The sequence below is a fragment of the Dendrobates tinctorius genome, unplaced genomic scaffold (genome assembly GCF_039654945.1).
Source record: "Dendrobates tinctorius isolate UK_male_01 unplaced genomic scaffold, ASM3965494v1 ptg000011l, whole genome shotgun sequence".
NCBI lineage: Eukaryota > Metazoa > Chordata > Amphibia > Anura > Dendrobatidae > Dendrobates > Dendrobates tinctorius.
The window spans coordinates 115,401,205-115,415,386 of NW_027361679.1; the positions used below are offsets into that span (position 1 = coordinate 115,401,205).

General features: G+C 43.9%; 1 protein-coding gene across 1 annotated transcript in view; it reads right to left on the reverse strand.

Annotated features, from left to right (window-relative positions):
• UPF1 (UPF1 RNA helicase and ATPase) overlaps positions 1 to 14,182 on the reverse strand; it is a 135,306-nt gene that overhangs the window by 34,856 nt on the left and 86,268 nt on the right. Inside the window, exons 13-20 of the mRNA XM_073546521.1 lie at positions 5,637 to 5,751; positions 5,043 to 5,186; positions 4,661 to 4,874; positions 4,454 to 4,571; positions 4,200 to 4,356; positions 3,979 to 4,121; positions 1,185 to 1,359; positions 924 to 1,005 (exon numbers count right to left, since the gene is read on the reverse strand). Coding sequence (XP_073402622.1) covers positions 924 to 1,005; positions 1,185 to 1,359; positions 3,979 to 4,121; positions 4,200 to 4,356; positions 4,454 to 4,571; positions 4,661 to 4,874; positions 5,043 to 5,186; positions 5,637 to 5,751 — 1,148 coding nt within the window. The remainder of the gene's footprint in view (positions 1 to 923; positions 1,006 to 1,184; positions 1,360 to 3,978; positions 4,122 to 4,199; positions 4,357 to 4,453; positions 4,572 to 4,660; positions 4,875 to 5,042; positions 5,187 to 5,636; positions 5,752 to 14,182) is intronic.

Consider the following 14,182-nt stretch of genomic DNA (forward strand, 5'->3'; position numbering starts at 1 on the left):
AGGAGCTAACTTTTTTCTGGTTTACTTAGTGTCCTCCAAGTGGCAAGCAGCATAACACCCACTGTCTGTGTCCCCCAATGAGGCGTAGGAGAAATCCACATTGACACATTAACGAGCCTTGCCATAAGATAAAAGCAAAACCAGAATCTCAATTTGCAGACACTTTCAGGAGACTGCCCCTTGTCAGCGCAAAGTGTGAGTTCTGGTTTGGCTGGGCGAGAGGCGTCTGACCAGAATCTAAGGTTTAATGTTTCACCTTGGAGAGTGACACGTCAAGCCTGACATGCCAAGGTGTGGAGACTTAAGCCTTGCAAAGCTCCTACGGGAAAGTAAATATGCAAATTCTCTTCAGAGAGGAACAGGAATAGAACTGTAGTGTCACCTATTTTAAGTTGCATTCCTAAAAGTCCAGATCGACTTTTTTTTTTTTTTTTTTTAAAGAGCCTTGCCACATGACTTAGGATAAAAGCCAAACCAGAATCTCACTTTGTAGACACTTTGCATATTTAATTACCCAGAGGAGTACTGGAAGGCTTAAGAGTCTCCTCACCTTGGCATGTCAGGCTTGACAGGTTTATCTCCGCAAGGAGAAACATTACCCCTTGGACCCCGGTCTGATGCCTCTCATGCAGCCAAACAAGATTTCACACGTTGCAGACAAGGGCCGGTACCCCAAAACACAGTGTCTGCAAATTGAGATTATGGTTTGGCATTTGATTTCTTAAAAGTTTTTTTTTCTTCATGTTAGGATGTTCAAAAGCTTAAAAATTAAGTAGTTTTTAATTTTATTTTATTGTAATTAATAAATCTGTTTATGGATTTATTAGATTTTGAAGTTTGAGGGGTCCATATATTGTAAAACACAGTGCCATACACATGGATTGTCAAGAAAGGGTCAATACTAAGGATGCTAATTAGTTTACCTTGACTACTCCGGTCATACACAGATCCAGGTATAATTGCTTCTCGAGCATCATACATTGCTGTTGTCATAAAACGTGCTCCCTGGAATACAAAGCCAAAACTATTACTATAAAAGTCAAGAAAAATATAAACAAAAAAAAACCTCAAACGGAATTAAGCTCAGACACCAAGCAATCCACTTCAGACATCAGACAAGCATTCTCAGTAAGCAACCTAAAACAGACAAGTTCATTGCAAGGTTCACTAGGTGAGATACTTACAGGATTGATGGTGTTTACGAGTTTTCGAGGTTTACTGAACTGCATGAGACTCTCTCTAAGATTGTTGAGTGGTCCTTCAACAAGAACTTTTTGTTCCTTGTAGTAATTCAGAAGGTGGTTCCAGAGGGGCTGCTTTGAAAGTGCCTTTGGGTTGCCCACAATTATTACACCATACCTATAATCAGGATAAGTTAAAATGCAGGTCAAAAGAAGAAATTATTTACTAGATTTCAGCACAGTTTTCTAATTCAGAAACGTACAGTCAGATGGACAGGCACAGGTCTGGCGAGGCTCTATTAAATCATCTGTATTTTGCTGAAATGAGGCGGACTTACTAGACTTCAGCTTTTGCATTACAAAATGACACCCTTTCAGAGGACGCTATGGGCACAACAACTGCGGAATCCCATAGGATTGCATGGGATGCGTTTTGATAGCTTTTTTAAGAGAGTTTCCGTTGCGGAAAAAAGCTGCAAAACCGCTTAAAAAACGCAACGTGGGCACACAGCCTAATGCTGAAAAGAAGGATAAGACAAAAAACCCATGGGAGCTGCCATGCCATTTGTTTTCTAAGCTGTCTACCAAACTGGAACTGATGAGGATAGGAGGAAGATAAACAAAAGAGAGCAAGTGCCGGGCAAGTCCATGGCGAGTTAGCAACGCCCATCATAACTGCAATCTAAGGTTTTTTTTTTTTTGTTTTTTTTTTACAGGTTTGGCTGGCGTGACAGTTTCCCTTTAAAAAGCCTTCAAAATCCTCCTGTTTGTCATCTGATATCATAAGTACATCAATGACACCTTGTGATACATCTGTAAGGCAGTCATCATATGGATCGAATTCAGATGGTGGTCTCAGCTTCGACTTCCTCTTCATCTTGCCACAAGTAGTCATCTTCCTTAACATCTATTGAATTTGATATGCTACCCTTCTTGAGGAATGTACTCTACTGGTGTGGGATATCTTCAGTGCTCATTTAACTCCCAGCACCAAGCAAAGGCTTGCAAGACTAAACACACATGCGGTAGTTATTCCTGCAGGATTGACATCGTTGGTACAGCCACTGGATGTGTGCCTAAACAAGCCATTTGAAGATCGCATTCGAGAACAGTGGAATGAATGGATAGTTAGCGGCATAAAGTCATTCTCAAAAGGAGGTAACATGCGTGCTCCACAGTTGGATGTTTTATGCAACTTTGTCATAAAAGCTCGGAATGATATTGATGCAGAGACAGTAATACAACAACCAGCCAATCACGGCAAGCTATGTACCTTACCGGCGACTGGCTGGTTGTTGTATATAAATCCTGCTTGGATTGGTGAGCTTTCTCTGACTGCCCAGCCCTCCCTGTCTCCAAGACTATCAGAGCAGTAGCGCATCCCTGTGGCCAACTCTTGTATCCTATTACCGGTACCTCCTTTCTCTGCCTCTCAGATCTAGCTCCTGAGGACTACAGTGACGAGGTGAAGGGGCGCCTCACCGTGAAGGTGTAAACGAAGCAAGCTGCAGGCGTCCGGGACGCCCGAAGTATAGAGGAAAAAAAAAAAAAAAAAAAAGCGGCGCTGTGCCCAGAAAAACATGCCTGTTTCACCTGTCTGGCTTGCCCTTGTATCATATTACCTCTTCTGCCTCTCAGATCTCGCTCCTGAGGACTGCAGTGAAGCGTCGCAAGCACGCACGTGCGAGATCTGAGAGGCAGAGAAGGAGGTAATGGGATACAAGGGCGGGCCAGACAGGTGAAAGATGCATGTTATTCTGGGCACAGCACCACTTTTTTTCCTCCATAGCCTGGGCATCCTGGACGCCTCCAGTTTGCTTCACTTACACATTACCGGTGAGGCTCCCCCTTCACCTCGTCATCCCCACCATATGCGGCGACCGCAGATTGCTCTGTTCCCAGTGTATAAGACGACACGCGGCTTTTGAGAAGATTTTCAGGAGTTAAAAGTTTTAAACGCCAGAAAATACGGTAATTGTTATACCACTTGGTGATACCACTGTATTATGAACTTTACTTTCTGAGCTACTTTGTCAGTTATGTGTGTATGCACGCATGCATCTACACGCTACATGGATCAGTTTACTACTTATAGTTCTAAAATTTCATGTCCAATATATTGGTGATCTCTATGCCTGTTTTTTCAATCAGTAATGCATCTCTTTTTTTTAACCACTTGTTCAAATAAAGATGTTTGATTACTATTCTGTTAGGCATGGGAGTAGTTTACTATAGGTTTTGTTTTGCATTACAAAGCCTGAAATCCAATTTGAAAACCTGCAGCATTAAGTTGACATATTGAGGATTTTCCAAGCAGCATGTTGATCGGATTTTAGAATAGTTCATCCGCAATTCTTGTACTGTGAATATGCTGTGGGACCTCAGGCCAGAAAAGTTCCATATCTGGGATGTATGAACACACTCTTAGGAGTAAATATAACTGTACTCTGACTGATCTTCCCGTCAAATAACAGTTGGACTAACAACAAAGATGCTCCTGCACCTCACCACCTTTCATTTGTGCTCTTCAACTAACCCAATTTCCAGGTCTCCCTCAAGTAATTCTATTTTTCACATGAATCAGCGCTGAACACAGCGATGCCGCGCGCGTGGCGTCGCTGTGCTAATCGCTGGTGAAGCTGTCTGTTTGACAGCTCACCAGTGATCACATATCGACTCACCAGAGATCCTGACACGTTGATATCGTTGTCGGGATCGCTAGTAAGTCGCTATGTGTGACGGGGCCTTTACAAACAGGCTAAAAGGTTTAAGTGTTAATAAAGCACGGAAAATGTACCTTGCTCTTGTCAAAGCCACATTCAAACGACGAGGATCGTTTAAGAAACCAATTCCCTGGTGCTCATTTGCACGGACGCAAGAAAGAATAATAAAATCTTTCTCCCTTCCTTGAAAGGCATCTACACTGGCGATTTCCACCTCCTAAAGAAAGTGAAAAAAGTTCTGTAATAACAAAAATCTAATACAATAGAAGCATGCTGTATATTGTTAGAACTGTACCTGATAGAGTTTAGTGTGCAGAGAGCCGCTGAACTGCATGTACTGAACCAAATAGGACCTCTGCCCTTCATACGGCGTTATTATACCAATCTGGTCTGGCTTGGCCCCTGCCTTCAAGAGTTTGGTAGTAATTTTCTCAACATTCGCAGCTTCCGTTCTGTTACAGAATACAAGATGCAAGTAAACCTCCATGACATTTACATTGGAGGCACTAATGATTAGCACACATGTCCTAACCAGCCACCTCAATTTACCTGTTCAGGTAAGATGTACCAGAACTGGCAATCTCTTCTTGGCCCTGGGTAACGTAAAAAAACATTGGCTTGTCCGGTTGTGGCCACTGGAAGTCAAAGCCTTTCTTCACTCGATCCGCTACATAAAATATACCCCCAAAAAATTACACATGTATTAGCACAGGTACATGTAAAAAGGAAACAATTTTTTCCACTTCGCTCCATTACCGGCAGTTACTCCATTTTGAAGGGAGCCTTCATAGAAAATGTTTGATGGAAAAGCACTCAGAGCAGGATGCATCCTGTATTGAACCTGAAGGCGAATTGGTCTGATGCCAAGAACCACAAGTCTCTCAAACAGAGACTGAGACAGTCCAGCCTTTGCCGCTTTTTTACACATCACAACAGGACCAAGCTGACAGTGATCTCCTACAAGTATTAACTGAAAAATAAAATTGGATATATATGATTACAAAAAACTTGCCATCATTGATGTATGGTCTCCTTAAATTCATATTTTTAACTCTAATGTCAAAATCCGTAGCCGCATTAAAGCCAAAAATAATCCAAAGCAAGTTAATTTTTTTTTTTAAAAGAAAAAAATAAACACCTGTTTTGCTCCTAGAACAACTGGCACCATACACTCGGGCTCCGTGGCTTGCGTACTTTCATCAATCAAAATTGAACGGAACTGCATCTTAGCAAGTCTAGGATCGCCGGCTCCGACACATGTACAGCAGATCACATCAGCATTCTGTAATGAAGGGAAGCAAATTTATCAGTCATGATATGAACTGATAAAAAATAAAAAAAGGAAGTGCTATCCAATATTAACAGTCAGCCATGTCACGTAGTAACATTTGACTACACAGTTTAATATCAAATTAATATTGAGAAAAACTTGTACGGTACATTCATCATGTGGATAAGGGGTATATTTACACACAGCAGATATATTAGCAATCTTTCAGTTTCAAATTATTGAGATTACAACATTTCGGCAACAAATCTGCCAGTGATCAGCATATTCCAAGAACCCCCAGTGCTTATTAACACTGCAGACGTGCTACACAACTACAGTGGGCACCCCAATAATGCTCTGCGCAGAAAGCCAATTCATAGTATGATATACCCGTGCCCTTCACTCATCTCAACCAAGGTCAACGTTAAGTGGAACCTTTAAACAGCGTGGATTTAGCATTACCATAAGTAATTCTCTTTCTGCGGTTCTTTTTAGAGCTCTGTATCGTTTCTCATCAGCTGATGACAGTTCTCCTGTCTCATCTTTCAACTGCTGCAATTTCTGAAGCTCTGGCATACTAAAGGGAAAAAATAGTTAGTCCAGACTAAGCAACCTGATAGAAAAATTAATCTGCACTCAAGCTTTGAATACATGTTCTAAACTTTAGCTTAGAAAGGTAAATATACACTGTGTCAAAATCATGCACAGCTAGCCATTATTTTACCATGCATCCTTTTAGTTGCATCCAAAACTTTAGATGACCATTTCCTTCCCAGTAACAAAAAAAAAAAAAAAAAAAAAAGTAACAAGCGGCCCTACAGAGAAGCCCTCCCATCAAGGATTTTATGCTCTGAACATATTGCGATCATTATGTAGCGCTGTGTATTTCCAATAGCTCATTCTGCCTTTTTACATAGATAACTTCTGTTTTCTCCGCTCTATGTAGAAACAGGAAGTCTCTTGTCCCTGTATTTATCATTCCCCTTCAACTCATCACCCAGCTGCTCCACTCCTCCATTTGCCAGCGACATTTGCGTGACTCATGACGGGAAAATTGATGATCTGCTTCTACACAGAGCTTAGAATGATTTAGCCGGTCAGTTCTTAACCACATTATGTCATAGACCTAATAATAATAATAATAATAATAATAATAATAAATAATAATAATAATTTTTATTTCTATAGCGCTGACATATTCCGCAGCACTTTACATTTCAGAGGGGGTTTGTACAGACAATAGACATTACAGCATAACAATAATCACATACAGTAGATTATAACAAAATACCAAGAGGAATGAGGGCCCTGCTCGCAAGCTTACAGTCTATGGGGGAAAAAAGGGAGACACGAAAGGTGGGTGGTAACAGTTGCCCTGATTGTTTGGACCAGCCATAATGTTAAGTGTGTAACAGTACAGACACAGTGGGCTGATGGATGCATAAAGCATGTGGGAACATGATGCGGGGAACCTGGTTATGGTAAAACTTTTGGCTGTGCCACACAGGGATAGATTAGGTTAATGTGTTGAGGCGATAGGCCAGTCTGAATAAATACGTTTTCAGGGCACGCTTAAAATTGTGGGGATTGGGGACTAATCGTATTGAACTGGGAAGTGCATTCCAAAGAATTGGCGCAGCACGTGTAAAGTCTTGGAGACGGGAGTGGGAGGTTCTGACTATTGAGGATGCTAACCTCAGGTCATCAGCAGAACGGAGGGTGCGGGTAGGGTGGTATACTGAAACAAGGGAGGAGATGTAAGGTGGTGCTGAGCTATGGAGGGCTTTGTGGGTGAGGGCAATAAGTTTGTACTGGATTCTGGAGTGGATGGGTAGCCAGTGTAATGACTGGCACAAGGTAGAGGCATCGGTGTAACGATTGGTGAGGAATATGATCCTGGCTGCAGCATTCAAGACAGATTGGAGAGGGGAGAGTTTGGTAAGAGGGAGACCGATTAGAAGAGAATTACAATAGTCAAGACGAGAGTGAATAAGAGAAACAGTAAGAGTTTTTGCAGAGTCAAAAGTAAGAAAAGGTCGGATTCTAGAAAGAGATGACTTATCTGAGTAATAAGGCAAAATGAGCAATTGTAAGTACACGTTGCTGTATAATATGACTGCAATTACCGAGATAAAAACTTTGAACAAGTGCTTCTTTAACCAAGTAAAGCCCTAGACGAGAGGGCATTAATAGTAAGTTTATGCATAGAATCCTAGGCTCCAGTCTGAAAGAAGGTTCAATACTCTATACCAGGGGTCTCAAACACACGGCCCGCGGTGCCCCACATGCAAAGCTCCCAACCGTCCCGGATTTCGCGGGACAGCTCCAATTTGGATCCCCACAAGATTTTACTTTCCCGCACTGCAGGGAGATAAGCCGCCATACCCCCTATGCACCCAAACCTCGCCCTCCCAGAGACCCAGCGCAGCCTCTGACAGCCAGCAATGACGACGCTAGGCTGTTGACTCTTCTCTGACTCTCTGCGCACAGGACCTGTGATGAGGTCACAGGAGGGGAGGAGTCAGGGGTTAGATGATCAGGGGCCTCCATGTCTGCAGGACTCTGCTGTGCTGGTTGTCATGGTGCTGGTTGAGGGAAGTTTACAGCGTGTGCGGAGCCGCGCACAGAGCGGAGCCGTGTACACGAGGCATACAAAGCGGAACCGTGTGTGTATGAGATGTGCGGAGCTGTGCGTGTACGAGCATTCATACCTCCCAACCAACCCGGATACAGCGGGACAGTCACGATTGAGTCTGCCCCACTGCCCCAACCAGGTGGTTACTTTTCCAGCGGACACAGGAGTACACGGCGGAGCCCCGAGGAGCACTTTAAAACTCGCACGTGATGTTCCACCGGAAGTGACGTGCTGGAAGCTGATCGGAAATGAGGTGACTTCTGGAGGAGATTGTGACAGAACCATGGAGGCACTTCAGGGAATGCTTCAGATCCACCACCGTGTCCTCCTCCATGTAGCAGATCATGATATAGTCTGCACTGTGAGGCTCAGGTGGGCACTACAATGGGAGCCGGGCTGCTATAGTATCTTTATAGAATCTTCCTTTCTGTCTCTGTTCTTTCTTTCGCTCTTGTTTTCTCAATTTGTTTAACAATAATTTTGTACTGTATTAAGTTTGAAAGAAATGCGGCCCGTCAGCTCAAATTTTTTTTTTTTTTATGTGCGGCCCATTTACTCTGCCGTGTTTGAGACCCCTGCTCTATACAGTAGCTTCAGACACTTTGGCCCTGATTGTAGCTGTCAAGCTACTAGTCTGGCATAAAAGCTTTGAAAAAAAAAAAAGGTACCATTTCAGAGCAACTTAAGGCTGCGCTAAAATTTTGTGACGAAGTGCCCAAATCACGCACGCGCGCACACACACTATATATTTTACAAACACAATATACAGTTGAAATCAGAAGTTTACATACACTACATACAAAGACATATGCATGTTTTTCTCAATATCTGACATGAAACCAGAATAAACCATTCGTTCTTTAAGTCAATTAGGATTACTATAATTATTAATATTTGCCAAATGCCAGAGTAATTAGAGCGAGAAAGAGAATGTTTTAAGGCATTTTTATTACTTACTGCAAAGTCAAAGGTTTACACATACTATGGTTATCACTATGCCTTTAAACAATTCTTGACTGTCCTATATGATTATTTCATGTGTTTGGAAGCTTCTGTTTTCTGAGTTAAAGAAGATACACCTTAGGATGTACAGGTGATTGTCACAAAATTAGAATATCAATTAGTTAATTTATTTCAGTTCTTCAATACAAAAAGTGAAACTCATTATTATAGAGTCATTACAGAGTGATCTATTTCAAGTGTTTATTTCTGTTGATGTTGATGATTATGCCTTACAGCCAATAAAAACCCGAAATTCATTTTCTAAGTAAATTAGAATACTTTATAACACCAGCTTGAAAAATTATTTTAAATTCTGAACTGTATGTTCAGTAAATTCCCTCAATACTTGGTCGAGGCTCCTTTAGCATCAATTACTGCATCAATACCCCATAGATTCTATATTGAGTAAAGGTCAGGCGAGTTTGCTGGAAATGCTCTAAAATTTCCTGGTAGACGGCTGCGCTGACTTTGGTTTGATAAAACACAGTGGACCTACACCAGCAGATGACATGGCTCCTCAAACCATCACTGATTGTGGTGCACCCGCTGCTGGATAAATGTTATCACCTCTACACTGATAACATTTATACCAGGGTCCCACTCTACAAATCCCTCTCTGCACGCAATTTTCGGGGGGGGGTTTCGAGGTCCATATGGGGTGCACTGGTTCAGCTGCGGGAATGGTGGGCACTGCCTCATCTTCTGTCCTGGGGCGTCTACGTGGCGGTTCCGCAGGACCCGAGGAGGAAGATGAGGAGGGGGAAGAGGATGAAGAATCCGAAAAGTACAGAAATGTGGGATCCTCTCCCTCGCTATCAGTGTCGGAGGCAAGGAAAGAGTATGCCTCCTTCACTGAATAGCGCTGTCATGACAAATTTGATGAGGAGGACATTTTTTGTTTGAATATGGTGCTGTGTGTACACACCGCTTGCTGTGACCTGTCCTTCCTTAGTGGGATTGAATGATCACATCGATCCCACCAATCACTGCTCTACCTGGTAACCACGGCAATTGCCTAGATCGGAGCTCACAGCTCCAAATCCTAGGCAGGTCACAGCCAGGTCACGAACAGGGCACAGAGTGGTCACAGCGTGACTGCAGCTGTGCCCTGTGATTGGTGTGATCGACGATGACATCGCTCGCGCCAACCAGCTCCTGCAGGCCCTACTGGGCCTGTCCTAGACTCCATCCTAGGTGCAGTGCTATTACAGCACCGATCTGGGTCGGTGCTGGCAGGCCACAGCGGCAGTATACCGGGGGGCTTCGCGGGTGCCTGGCAACGCCAGGCACCAGCCTAGGATCGAGAACATTGGTACTCGATCCTCCCCTGAGACCTCTGTTCCAGCCAATCACAGCTCTCGGGAGGCAGACATCTTCCCTAAGGTAAGATGGCGTCAAATTTAATGCGATCACCGCAACTTAAGTCTCAGTATCGCATTATAGGGCATGACCTACTACCCCGTACATGGTCATACGGGCCCGGGTGACCTGGATGGGATAGTACGTCAAATGTCAGAAAGGGGTTAATGCACACTTGAAACACTGCTTTTGTGCAGCATCATAGGAAAATCTCAAAAAAATCAGCCAAGATATCAGGAAGAGAATGTTGTACTTGCACAAGTCTGGCTCATCATTGGGTATAATTTCAAGATACACGAAGGTGCTTCATTTATCTGTACAAACAGTTATACGCAAGTACAAAGATGGGAATGTCCAGCCATCCTACCGCTCAGGAAGGAGACGGGGTCTGTGTCCCAGAGATGATCGTGCTTTGGATCGACATGTGCTTATCAACCCAAGGACACAAGCTAAAGACCTTGTGAAGATGATGGCGGAAGCTGGCTAAATTGTGTCAATATCCACAGTGAAACGAGTACTGTATCAACATGGTCTGAAAGGCCACTCTGCCAGGAAGGAGCCATAACTCCAAAAGAAACAAAAAATCCAGATTAATGTTTGCAAACGCACACAGGAATAAAGACCTTAATTTTTGGAGATACGTCCTGTGGTCTGATACTAAAATTGAACTTTTTGGGCATAATGACCAGGGCTGTGGAGTCGGTAAGCCACAGTTGCGACTCCGACTCCTGGATTTTATCAGGCTCCGGCTCCGACTCCTTCATAAACGGCCAATTCATAACAAATTTACTGTTGTAAAATATTAAACATCGTGCTTATTCAGTTTCTCACCATCATATAAGTAATCAGACCACTTAGAGCAAAAACTACATTTATTAGAATACAATTAGAATATAGCAAATAACTTTTATAAACTTTTCTAAACTGTAAGTAAATATGCAATAAACACTTTTATGCAGTTAATAAGAAGAAATCTATAAATTTGTCCTCAGAAAAAGTATTGCCTCTGTCAGATCCTCCTTCATGGATGCCCTCAAATCTGATCTAATTATTTTGAGAGCAGAGAACAACCTCTCTACACTAACTTGTGTTGGTGGCAAAGCAGTAACCACTCGGGCAACATCTCTGACAATGTCAGGATACAGAGGAATCGCTTGTTGCACTGTTATTTTTGATGAACGGTCAAATTTCTCAATTTCTTTTAGTGCACATGAAAAATTCTGCTGAAATGTACTGGCTGTGTTCCTTGATGGGGATGACTCTTCTATGCGGGAACGCTTTGCACGGTCCTTGTGATCCAAATATTTTTCGAAATTAAATTCATCAGTTGATGATGAGGGTGAAGATGTGGCAGGACGACCAAATTCTTCTTGTTCCTCCTGACTGTTCTGCAACCCTTTCATCCTTACTGCTATTTCAAACAGAGCTTCTTTTCCTTTACTTAGCTGTTGATCATCTAGAAGAATCCGATGCATTGGGTCTACATAAACAGCTGCCAAAAGAATGTTATTTTGTAATAGTAGCTCCTCTCTCTGTTTCATTGATGTAGCAATGCCACTTGCAATTAACCCTCCTCTTTGGGACAGGCGAAACATCAGGTTCTTCCACTCCTTTAAGAAAATACCTGGAGTTAAGTCCTCTGCTTGTAATTTTTTAGTCACTGTAAATGGGTGCTCTAGCAATTTTTCCAGCTCAATCACCTGATTCCACTGACTTTCATTTAGCGTCAGTTGAGTGTTAGCCATGTCTACAAGAAAAGGTTTTCAGTTCAACCAAGCGCTGAATCATTAAGTACTGCCCCATCGTGTGGCTTGATCAATAATTTCCCCTTTTCCAGCATGTCTCTTCAAAATTGAGTCAACTTTAGGGGTTCTGGCAACAGTAGCCAATTTTCTCACCTTGCCAATCAGTGCAGCAGCATGTCCTTCTTGCAGACTGTCTCTTATAGCCAGCTGTAGCGTATGCACAACAGCGCATGTGATGAAAGAACATTGACACAGTTTCAACAAGATCATCTAAACTATCATGTTGCTGTTCATCTGAAGCAACTTCAGTTTGCTCCTCAGTTACAATACTGTGTTCCTCTATTTCAAACATTTCTGTGTCTGTGGACCCAGAATGTTCTTCTAGCTGCTGGTCACCATCATTACTCTCATTCATTAGCTTAATAGTACTTATCATATTTGAAGCATTGTCAGTTACGACAGAAAGAACTTGCTCTTTTTTAAGTTCATAGTCTTGCAGAACCTTTTCCACCAAGACCTGGAGAAACTCACTGGTGTGATGAGCTTTGGTGTCTTTTACTGCCAATGTCTTGGTAACTATTTCATTTTTGTCACAAACAAATCGGACATTGATGGCAAAAACAGGATTTTTGGGTTGCTTACCGTAAAATCTGTTTCTCGGAGCCTTCATTGGGGGACACAGAGACCTTGGTGTATGCTGCTGCCACTAGGAGGCTGACACTATGCACAAAAAAAGTTAGCTCCTCCTCCGCAGTGTACACCCCACCGACCGGCAGAGAATTCCTCAGTTAGTGAGAAAGCAGTAGGAGAAGTAACAGAATAGGTTGACAACATAAACAACTCAACTGTAACCATTCAACCAAAGTAAGAACAGGAGCTGTAAAACATGGGAGGGTGCTGTGTCCCCCAATGAAGGCTCCGAGAAACAGATTTTACGGTAAGCAACCCAAAAATCCTGTTTTCTCGTTCGCCTTATTGGGGGACACAGAGACCTTGGGACGTCCCAAAGCAGTCCCTGGGGTGGGAAACAAACTTCCATCAGGCCAGCGGACTCACCACCGCTGCCTGCAGAATCCGTCTACCTAGGCTGGCGTCCGCCGAAGCGTAGGTGTGGACTCTGTAGAATTTCACAAACGTGTGAACCGATGACCATGTTGCAGCTTTGCAAAGCTGCAGTGCGGAAGCTCTGTGGCGCACCGCCCAGGAGGCACCCACTGCTCGAGTAGAGTGGGCCCTGATACTCGGAGGGGCTCCGCGACGCTTAACACGGTAGGCTTCCAGGATAGCCGATCTGATCCAGCGAGCAATGGTGGCTTTTGACGCCGGGTGACCTTTCCGCGCTCCATCAGGGATAATGAAAAGAGACTGTCTTTCGCAGGGAAGTCGTCCTAGACAGATAGACTCTTACCGCCCTAACCAGGTCCAGCTTGTTCAAGGACCGTTCTCGGGGATGAGTTGGATTCGGACAAAGGGACGGTAGCACGATATCCTCGTTGAGGTGAAACGAGGACACCACCTTCGGAAGAAACGAGGGCGGAGGCCGCAGAACTACCTTATCCTGGTGGAGAACCAGAAAGGGAGAGCGGCACGAAAGAGCTGCCAATTCCGACACGCGCCGAACGGAGGTGATGGCCACCAGAAAGGCTACCTTCCAAGAAAGGAGAGAAAGGGAAATATCCCTGAGGGGTTCTAAGGGCGGACCTTGCAGAACCTCAAGAACCAGATTAAGATCCCATGGATCCACGGGCGCCCGGTACGGCGGGACCGTGTGAGCCACGCCCTGAAGAAAAGTCTTAACCTGAGGACGGGAAGCCAACGTTTTCTGAAACAGAATGGACAGCGCCGAAACTTGACCCTTCAGGGAACTGAGGGCAAGCCCCGCATCCAATCCTGCCTGAAGAAACGCTAGGACTGAAGGGAGCGAAAAGGACATGGGCGCGACGTCATTGGTCTCACACCAAGTGAAATAGGCCTTCCAAGTACGGTAGTAAATCTTGGAAGATGATGGCTTTCTGGCTCAGATCATGGTCTGAATTACGTGGTCGGAAAATCCTGCTCGTTTCAGAACCTCGGTCTCAACAGCCACGCCGTTAAATTGAGCGGCCGAGAATTGGGGTGGCAAATCGGACCCCGAGACAGCAGATCTGTTCTGTCTGGAAGCTTCCAGGGGGCGTCCGCGAGAAGGTTGACAATGTCCGCGAACCAAGACCTTCTGGGCCAATTCGGGGCGATGAGAATGACCGGATGTCCTTCTGCCTTGATCTTCA